This window comes from Corticium candelabrum, chromosome 21, assembly GCF_963422355.1.
Source record: "Corticium candelabrum chromosome 21, ooCorCand1.1, whole genome shotgun sequence".
In the NCBI taxonomy this organism is placed as follows: domain Eukaryota; kingdom Metazoa; phylum Porifera; class Homoscleromorpha; order Homosclerophorida; family Plakinidae; genus Corticium; species Corticium candelabrum.
Window position 1 is genome coordinate 2181552 of NC_085105.1, and position 10173 is coordinate 2191724.

The window sequence follows — 10173 nt, forward strand, 5'->3', positions numbered from 1 at the left end:
TAGCTAATATAATAACAATAATATCTAATCTCATGTACATATATTAAACTGTGTAAGAAGTTTCTCTGCATGTTGACCTTCCTGAGCACTTGTTGTCTGACATTTTAGGAGCAATCTAAAAGTACAATTTAATCCATACTTTGGAAGTATTTTTCGAACTCATCAAAACCCGACCTATTTCTCTTGGCGTCTGGCACGCTTTGCGGACATCTACACCTCGTCATTAGGAAACCTGAACAACTACTCACTGAGCCATCGGTTTTATCCACATCGTGCAGCTTTACCTCACGAGTTAAACATTGTCCCAGATCTGTACATATGAACACAATATCATGGAGCAATTTGGATAGCAAGTATCTGTATGTGTATACAGTGTTGTATTGATTTTAGAATTGATGCTTTGTGGATCGAGACAGAGATAGATAGATGTGTAGCAATTTAGAAACTACCAGAGCAACTCAAAAGACAGAAAACAGGATTATTTTACATTTATTGTTGTATTCAGTGTACATGATCAAATTGATATTAGCAAATGCGCATACCAACTGAGAGGTGATGAGTTTCCTATCCTTGTTCCAGATGCAGTGTGGATTGCAGCTTCTGATGCGCCGCCATCACTACCAGTAGTGGTGGTGGTGATGGCAGCACATCTGGGACTGCAATTCATACTGATTCTGGGGCGAGGCAATTTGTTTCCAGGGGTGGCAATTTGTTTCCAGGGGGGGCAAACTGGTGCTATGGTGCCACAGGTGACATCAGAGGCTAGTCTTGGGCACCAAGGGTTGAGCAGATGGTAACGTCACGACTGTGACTGAAGAGTCGTGATTGCGTAAACACAAGGCCTTGCTAATGTCAGTCATGTGTCTGTTTGCCTACCTACCTGTCTCTCTGCATGTGTGTGTGTGTGTGTGTGTGTGTGTGTGTGTGTGTGTGTGTGTGTGTGTGTGTGTGTGTGTGTGTGTGTGTGTGTGTGTGTGTGTGTGTGTGTGTGTGTGTGTGTGTGTGTGTGTGTGTGTGTGTGTGTACAGACATGGAGCCACCCCGAGCATGTGACTTAGATAAAAAAATTATTGGACTTTCTCAGACACTGCAAGTACATACATCTACAGCAACAGCTGCACTTTTTAGTAAATTAAACACGTCATAATGGCTTTGATTGTGCCATCCACATGTCTGAGATTGGAGGTAATTATGTGTGACCTGCAGGACTGCTTCTTGCTGTCAGTTCAACCAATTTGAAAGTTAATAATGAAAATAATTAATTAAGATTAAAAGAAAGTTAATAATTGGTACAGAAACCGTGTAGGTTGGATTTGGGGCAAATGCAATCAGAATTTGTAGAGAAACGAAAGCTCTAGAAGAGTGATGATGATGATGAGTGATTTATATACTGAGGGAAATATTACTGTTTAGTCAAAGACTGGTCTACCACAGTACCCTGCAGCATCAAACAGACACATTGCCTAATACACATGACAAACAGCAGCAACAACAAACGTCTAAGATTACAGGGATTAATTAATTAACACGATTACACTAGACACATTCCGGGTGACATAAGAGTCAAGAGACTTGGCTCCTAGCACACACTCCGGCAAACTGTTTCATAGCTTACATCCGCTAGAGCTTAGTGCTCTCTTAAAACGTTAACGTTGCTTCTTGGTGATGGACAGAGAAGTCTGAGTATTTCTTGTTGACCGTTTACATATCTAGCTACTGCAGATAGGGCCTTTATGTACAACGTACGGGCAGCTGTCGTGGATATATCTGTAAGTCATAACAGCCAAGAAGAAAGTCAGTCTGTCCTCAAGTCTGGGTAGGCTTAGGGATACAAATAACTCAGTTGTTCTTGTCCAACGAGGAGAATTTGTGATGATTCTAGATAGTAGAGAATCTAGTCAGGAAATACTCGATTGCTTGAAGCTTTGCGAATGACGGCGACACGTACAGTCTACACAGGACTGGTGTGGGCGAGTGTTCGAACAAACTGGAATTTGTAGCGTTTGCTTCATCGAGAAATTTTACGCGAAGGTCGACCCCTCGAAAGGGGACCCTATGCAATTTTTTGAATTTTTACGAAAACCACTTTTGCGTGTCGAGTGTGCGTGCCGATTTCGCTTACGAACGGACAAAAGACGTGCGCTCGCGCGCGCGCGCGCGCACACACACACACACACACACACACACACACACAATTTGAGCTTTATACAGCTACTAGGAGAATACAAACACCGTCAATTTTAGTACTAGAGATTGGATGGATCGAGACGTTGCAATGGTTGGCAACCTGCGGTAGTAGCTAGAGGCCTTAGTTCTTCGCAATTTTTCGCCTGTACTCTCAATTTCGCAAATTGAGGTTGCTGCACTGCAGATTTGGTAAAATCCGACAAGCAGTTGACACTTCGAGCCAGATCGGGATTCCTTTCTATATGCACGTGACCTGGATTCCCGGAAAAGCAGACGTCTCGTTTTACACTGTTGCCGTCTCTGTCAATCCTCACACCTGGATTTGCGGCATTGCAGTAGATTCGTACATGGACATTTCATGACGACATTGTCTTTGTGAGTTATATCAAAGCTGGCACTAAGAAATTCGCAGAAAATTCGTTTAATAAAAAGTATCAACAATTAATTTAAATGTTAGATGGTTTAGTTTGGGTGTGAGGTGCGCAAACCCGCACCGTCTATGACGTCACACGTGAGTGTACTATTGACAGTTCTCCAGTTATCTAGCCGAACAACTTCTATTTATGAATTTAGCAAGCGGTCTTTGAAATTTTTCTTATGGAGAACGGATCTTCCGTCTTGATCAACAGCACGTCACTAGTGAACCTATCGGGCAAGTCAACCGTCAACTCTTTCTTCGTGCTTGTCATAATTTCGTCGGCTATTCAGCTCGTGCTCTGTGCGCACGTTCTAAACTTGATGTATCGACTGCCGCGTGCTCGTACAGTAATCCATTATCCTATTATCAATTTGGTTGGGTCAGACATCTTACGAGCCGTCTTGACCTTTATTGCCATTCCGTTGTATTTCATGAGGCACGGCCATCCTTCAATTGGGGAACGAGTGTACTGCGAGTTCTTCAGATATGCAAACAACGTTCAGTTGTCTTGGTCCTGCTGGGCCATCGTCATAGTTGCCTATAGTCGCTATGACAATGTTGCAAACGTCTTCGACCATAAATTCAACAAAAGACGCTTTTGGACACTCACTGTGACGAGTTGGATCGTGTCGCTTCTTACATCTTTACCTCCTATTATAGGATGGAGCTCTTACGATATAAGGAAGATGAAGAACATGTATGGATGTACTACCGGATCGAATGGAATGAAAAAGGATTTGGCAAGTGCCACTTTCCTTCCATTTTTCTATTTCGTCAACTACGTTGTTCCTTCGATTCTCGTCTTGATACTCTTTTCCTGTATTGCTCGCATCGCCATCAAGCGGCAGATAAAACGCCCGACTTGTTCAAACGAAATTGTCGTATTGTCGGGTTTCTTCCATCTGACTGTTCCATCTACCGAGCAAGAACGGCAGCGAGACTCAGCAGCTCATCTAAAGACGATCATTCTGTCCAGGCCATTCCTCTACATCGTCCTGATCGTCGTGACCAACATATTTCTCTTAGCGCCATATGTAGTGACTACTTCCTATGATGCCGTCAGTCGTGATCTCGGACAACCAAAGAAAATACCTTATGTTGGAATGGAAATCACAACAGTACTCTTCATGGTGAATTTTAATGCTAACTCTTTGCTATACATATTTTGGATCAGGACTTTTCAGGACACGACTGCTCTTCTGTGTTGTCGCCGAAAGGAGGAGCGCACTGCAGCAGCAGCAGCAGTATATAGATAGAAATGAATAACGTGTGAACTTGTTGTTACTGTTTTATATTATTATGCTTGTTTTCTTTGTAGTGTGCAACTAGGCGTATAGACAATAAAGCGTAAACATGGCAACTGCATAAAAATTACTGTGTAAACTACACTTTTGATCGACACATTAATTTTTTGGCTCTGAGTGCTTAGATATCTTTGGATGAAAGCAACAATACATCACATTTCATACTTCCATTTAAACCGTGTTAGCTTCAATTTTGTTTCAATGTTTATAAATCAAGTTTTTCTATTTTAAGTTAACGGCCCGAAATATACACCAATTATGTTACTGTCTTACAGTCTGTAAAACTCTTGATATCCTGTCTCTGGTCGAATCACATTTGTAGCTACAATGCTCCTACGAACGATGGCCTATTCTGAGTTTTGACTGTCACTACCACACGATCCAAATCGTAAGGCAATATATTTAGCATCACGTGGCCACTTCCAATCTACTCCATTTGCCTCGTCGAAATGAGAATCCGGTTGGCTTCACTGTTTGAGTCAGACATGTAGATGGGGAAGAATTTAGCCCGTCAATTTGGTACATACATTCGAGTCGTTATCAGATTAAATGTTTTTGAAATGTGAATCATTTAAAGGATTCAATATTCTTTCTTTTTTCTCATTGTAAACGTGGAAACCAATGAGTTTACCATGTCAGATACCTGGAAATAGACGTATTCTTACAATTAAGGGTTTTCAATAGATATCAACTTTTAATCTACACCTATTTAGTCAACATAACAAGACACTGAAGTCGAGTAAATTTCCTATGTATAGTGTGTTGTCTGTTAGCTTATTGATATTTGTTTGTCTGTTTGTTTATTTGTCTGTTTGTCGACTGCCCTCCATGGGAACTACACCAGAATCTTGTGTATGAAATATATTATTATTATTATTATTATTATTATTATTATTATTATTATTATGTGTCGTGCTCAACCAGATCAGTCTGGTTTGTAAAGTCTATTACAAGTACCAGAAGCAAGCCCTGCTTCAGAAGTACTTAGACCATCACGACTGTCTAGAAAGAAGACATGACTTTACGAAGGATCTGAGTAGATTCCAGAAATACTGTTTCCTGTAAGTGCTGCAGGTTGTGATGACCTTGAATAATGTCTAGCCATCGTGCAATACCTGCGTGCACTGTGCCCAAAGCTCCCAAGACCACCGGAACCACCAGTGTTCGACAATGCCACATGCGGCTTATCTCCACTCGCAAGTCGCTGTACTTCGCCAACTTCTCAGCATGTTTCTTGTCAATGTTGCCATCAGCAGGACAGCTGATATCAATAAGAAGACAAGTGTTTGTCTTCCTATTTCTGAGACAGATGTCTGGACGATTGGCTTTGATCTTCCTGGCAGTGGGGATGGTGGCATCCCACATCATAGTAATGTCATCCGTCTCCACAAGCCTATCAGGATGATACCGGTGCCATCTGATCTCCACTGGAACCCCAAAATGACGACAAACATCCCAGTGAATGATGGAGGTCACCTGATTGTGTCGATCAGTGTAGTCCATCGGTGCCAAAGCACTACAGCCTGCCACAATGAGGTCGACTGTTTCCAGGCCTACAATGCACATGCAGCAAGTAGGACTGACATCACGATGTAGAATGTTGCGCTCATAGTACCGAGTCCGAAGAGCTTGGTCTTGAGCAGCAACAACCAGTCGCTCAGTTGCAGCAGGAAGATTTGCTGCCTTTAGCCATCCGTAGGTCTCTTTCAGGTCCACAGGCGGTTGCTCAGTGAGACGGCGATACTGCCCGTGCCTAGACTTCCTGCTCTAGGACCGCACACGAAGAGAACTGCAACACGTACGGTAATGTCTCGCATCTGTTTCAGGCGCTTGCTCGAAGCCATCTTCAACCGAGATGAATGCATTGCTGTGTAAGTTCTGCGACTCGTCGTCCGAAGCAAGACTCCTCTGCAGCTGTGCAGTAAACCGACAAGCCATGTGCTTGATCGAGTGTGAAGATTTTCCGGAGTCACAGTTCCGTATCATCTGTATGAAAGGATCAGAACTGTCAGCAAGGTAACAGTTCAGCCTCACAATACAAGATTATTATGTCGACTCAATCTGTTGTAACCCCCTACCCCATCACTGCAAGGAGCGTGGTCCTATATGGTCTCCATCGAGCAAAAATTGATAGTCAATGTTTGCCGATATCAATTTCTGTGTCAGTAAATACCATACCAATGTCGTTACAACGGAACTGAGTGCATACCTATAGACTGTACATTTCAATTGTCTTGATCACGATCGCAAAACGACGACTACCTATGACAGGCCTATATACATAATCTAAACTACTAGGAAGTTTGCATGTTTACTTCCATGACAGCTAGGGTTTCAACAAATACGTATTGTATAGCTAGGACTCTGCGTTTCAGTAGATGACCTGAAAACTCCGTTGGACGTGTTACTCACGGACGCGAGGCGCCTACGGATACCGTACAACTAGTTAATTAATTACGTTTACGTTAATTACTCCTCCTAGCGTGCGTTAGGCTGTGCGTTTGCTTTCGCAGCACTTGCAGCACGTGCCTATAGACTTGAGAACACACATGTTTGAGCATTCGTTTATGCAGAAACTATAGAAGCAAGGTCTAGCAACGGACAAACGCGTTCGCGAGACAGCAGAGTCATACGAAAACGCGTGCTTGAGCACGATCTCAAGTTTGCTCTACATAGCTAGAGGTATATAGCTACCTGTTGGTTCGCCTGAAACGACACAAGTACATGACATTCTATGACTAGAAATCAGTCTGCACCACTAGAGGAAGAGCGAAATAGGTGATTCCTTGGTTGTTTCCGTCGCCATAGCAAGTGCCAAACCTCAACTGCGCATATTTGGCACCTCGTGGCCACACCCAGTTTCGTCCTTTAATAATGAAGTGAGAAGAAATGTCATCAGCTCCTTCTGAAAGTACAAATCCATTCCATCTTGTCCACTCATTTGCATCATTGTTGCTATATTTGAAATACGGATTGTTTGTGACATTAGAATAATACTGCAAAAATTCACTTGGAAGTAATGGAAAGGTCAGAACATTTTTGTCTTTGTCATACGCTCGAAAACCAAAAAGGCTGTGAAGATCGAGTTGTGTGCTTTTGATCCAAACACTGAACTCATATAATTTGTTTGAATCAATCTCAAAACGATGTGTAATGCCCCACGGAAAATAACATCTTCTATCTTTCCCCTCAACCATCTTGGCAATAGCAGCATTTGCTATCAACACAGCAAACAAACACGCTTTAGCAACAACTTTCAATTGCATTGCATAATATGCGTATAGTGCATTCAAGAAAACAAATTCAATTTGCACCAATGTTAAGTAGACGCATGGCAAATACAAGGACTGTATTAGGTTTTGTTTATCCGCCAATTACACAAATAAACAAGCAGACAAACAAACAGAAAGACAAAGTAAATACAAATAACCAAATAAACAAACTAATAAAAAATTAAACAAACATTATACTCACTAATAAACAAACAAACCTGTATATTATTATGTTCTATAAATCTATTTTCAAGTACATAATCATGTATTTAATAGCTACTGTAGCACAAAGGGCTCGCGGCATATAATTAATTACCTTTTGTGCTGTTTGGTTTCGAATCCCATTCACGGAAGTCAGATATGTTAAAGGTCCGGACAACAACATGTTCAGGACGCCGTGAAGCCTCGAGTTCGCTATAGCTGAGATTAATGTACCACGTCTTGTCTACAGCTGGTGTAACAGCTGGAGGTGCAGTAGGAGGTGTAATAGGAGGTACAGTGGTAGTTCGATCTATAGCAGCAGCGTTAGCAATATTGTGATGTAGGGAATCTACACTTTTTGCAGGATCGACAACCGTTGAACCCAAAGGTGGCTCAAGCGAATCAAGTTCAACGAACCTACGAACGATGACCGTTTTTGAGTTTTGACTGTCACTACCACACGATCCAAATCTTAGGGCAACATATTTAGCATTACGTGGCCACTTCCAATCTACTCCATTTGTCTCGTCGAACTGAGAATCCGGTTGGCTGTCACTGTTTGAGTCAGACATGTAGTAAGGAAGAATGTAGCCCGTCCATTTGGTCCACACATATAAATCGTTACTGCTTTTCTTGAAATATGGATCATTTAAGTTAGGATTCAAAATTCTTTTTTTGTTTATATTGTAAACGTAGAAACCAAATGAGTTTACCATGTTAGGTTCCTGAAAATAGACACATTGATAAACGCAGAAACAAAGTTGAAACATATGCTAAACGTGAAATGATATACATAAAAACGACAAGCTCACAGAAAGTTGTCACACACATACATACTGACAAGTGCAAACACATACAGTTTAAAACATGCCAAAAACACAATATAACTGCATCTACTATGTCTGTCTGCATGTGTGTGTGTGTGTGTGTGTGTGTGTGTGTGTGTGTGTGTGTGTGTGTGTGTGTGTGTGTGTGTGTGTGTGTGTGTGTGTGTGCGTGTCTGTGTGTGTGTATTCGCGATACGAGGCCACGCCTTTTGTCCGTTAGCAACCAAAATGGACACGCACACTCAGCACGCAAAGGGGATAGCTTGTGTAAAAATATTAAAAAAAAACTTTACATGGTCCTAAAAGACAAAGACACGTTCGCTAGATATATATAATAAACCATAGGTCTACCAAACACGTAAGTAACCTTACCGTCGATTTGATGTAAATGCTGAACTCATAACCCTTCGCCATATTAATCGGAATGTAGTCAGACGTTGAGCAACATTCACCTGGGTGACCATATCATAAAATTAGAAGATAAAAATATCTGACGCCTACTTGGCGTTGACTGCATCCTAGCATTCTTCTTACTTTGTGCCTGATGACGGTCATTACACACAGCAGCTAAACGCATTTGCCCGTCTAGGAAAGTTACTCTCTCGAATTCAGCACCGAAATACATCCAACCAGACCTGTTGCCAATCTGTGTCGCAATGGCCGAGGTGAAGAAAACCTGAGCACAACATACTTCAGTCTGAAGACTAGATATATCAAACGTGAGCCATTGGCAACGTCTATACAATCAAGTATAGACCTGATAAAGGAAAAGAAGAACGATAGTAGTGGAAAGCGTCATTATTGTCAAACTCGTTCAAACAAGCAATCTGCACGAGAGCAAAATGAACGAATTTTCTAGACTCTGATTTATCTTTACCTCTGTAGCTTCGTAGCTAGATAAACATTACAGATATACAACACCGTCAAGTTCAAACTAGAATACAGGCGCCTGCAATGGGCTGATTGTCACGTGACGTCTTACGCCTGGAAGACATGCCTCTTTGTTGCCTTCTGCTGCTGCCTACACGAACATGTCTTCTGTGTCCTGAAAACAAACTGTTTGTTTCAGTGCTTTGAATGTAGGCCATGGTAGGATTGCCTGTTGCGTGCTGGTGTTGGGATTCACTCATCACAATCACTTCAGTCGAGTTCCGAAAGCGGGAGAGGGTTGGCCAATGATATCAATGTACGATATTGACACGTGCAGGTCACATGTTGTTACCCAATGTTGTAAAAATGCCCAACTGTGGCACTTTAATTTTTATTACTAGATGTACGGTATCTGTATGCGCCTCGCGTTCGTGAGTAACACTTCCAACGGAGTTTTCAGACCATCTACTGAAATGCCGAGTCCTAGCTATACAATACGTATTTGTTGAAACCCTAGCTGTCATGGAAGTAAACATGCAAACTTCCTAGTAGTTTAGATTACGTATACAGGCCTGGTATAGGTAGTCGTCGTTTTGCGATCGTGATCAAGGCAATTGAAATCTGCAGTCTAGGTATGCACACAGTTCGTTGTAATGACATTGGTATGGTATTTACTGACATAGAAATTGATATCAGCAAACATTGACTATCAACAGTGTTAGCTGCAGCACAGTGTTTAATTTATATTCTTGCACAGAATTACTAATGATTACAAAAATGATTATCTAACCTAATTAGCATTAAAGCGAAAGTTTGCAGCAAATTTACTAGCAACGCATTACACCACGCTAGCTAAATTTTTCGAAATTAACGAAATGAAATGTTTGCACGTCGTGTACTATATCCTATTTTTGTCTTGGTCAATAATCATCTAACAACCTAGAAAACAGATGCTAGCCTCGGAGGCCCATCCGCCAATTTTGTACTTCTTCTTCTTCTTCTTCTTCTTCTTCTTCTTCTTCTTCTTCTTCCTCTCCACGGATATCTCTTTTTGTACGTTACCTACGGCTGTGAAACTTTAGAAGGCGCTTTAG

The 10173-nt window shown here is 41.7% G+C and overlaps 4 protein-coding genes across 4 annotated transcripts in view; 2 read left to right on the top strand and 2 right to left on the bottom strand.

The window, feature by feature from the left end:
• LOC134196325 (5'-nucleotidase domain-containing protein 3-like) overlaps positions 1-536 on the top strand; it is a 10147-nt gene extending 9611 nt beyond the window's left edge. The window contains exon 17 of the mRNA XM_062665426.1: positions 109-536. Coding sequence (XP_062521410.1) covers positions 109-322 — 214 coding nt within the window. The 3' untranslated portion in view covers positions 323-536. The remainder of the gene's footprint in view (positions 1-108) is intronic.
• A 2458-nt stretch (positions 537-2994) lies between these two features.
• LOC134196757 (G-protein coupled receptor 161-like) lies at positions 2995-3970 on the top strand. Its single transcript, XM_062665977.1, has one exon. The coding sequence runs from the start codon at positions 3037-3039 to the stop codon at positions 3859-3861; it is 825 nt and encodes a 274-aa protein (XP_062521961.1). The 5' UTR covers positions 2995-3036; the 3' UTR covers positions 3862-3970.
• A 2489-nt stretch (positions 3971-6459) lies between these two features.
• LOC134196702 (uncharacterized) lies at positions 6460-7122 on the bottom strand. Its single transcript, XM_062665920.1, has one exon. It carries the CDS (start codon positions 7104-7106, stop codon positions 6648-6650), a length of 459 nt encoding a protein of 152 aa, XP_062521904.1. The 5' UTR covers positions 7107-7122; the 3' UTR covers positions 6460-6647.
• A 367-nt stretch (positions 7123-7489) lies between these two features.
• LOC134196825 (uncharacterized) lies at positions 7490-8656 on the bottom strand. Its single transcript, XM_062666046.1, has 2 exons — positions 8582-8656; positions 7490-8107 (listed from the first exon to the last, which is right to left on the bottom strand). The coding sequence occupies exons 1-2, from the start codon at positions 8621-8623 to the stop codon at positions 7490-7492; spliced, it is 660 nt and encodes a 219-aa protein (XP_062522030.1). The 5' UTR covers positions 8624-8656.
• Positions 8657-10173: the final 1517 nt, after the last annotated feature.

Excerpts from the sequence above, each read along its gene's own strand:
- LOC134196757 (XM_062665977.1), top strand. The coding sequence starts at position 3,037 with ATGAGGCACGGCCATCCTTCAATTGGGGAACGAGTGTACTGCGAGTTC.
- LOC134196702 (XM_062665920.1), bottom strand. The coding sequence starts at position 7,106 with ATGGTTGAGGGGAAAGATAGAAGATGTTATTTTCCGTGGGGCATTACA.
- LOC134196825 (XM_062666046.1), bottom strand. The coding sequence starts at position 8,623 with ATGGCGAAGGGTTATGAGTTCAGCATTTACATCAAATCGACG. Across the intron at positions 8,108-8,581 it reads GCATTTACATCAAATCGACG|GAACCTAACATGGTAAACTC; the intron begins GTAAGGTTACTT and ends GTCTATTTTCAG.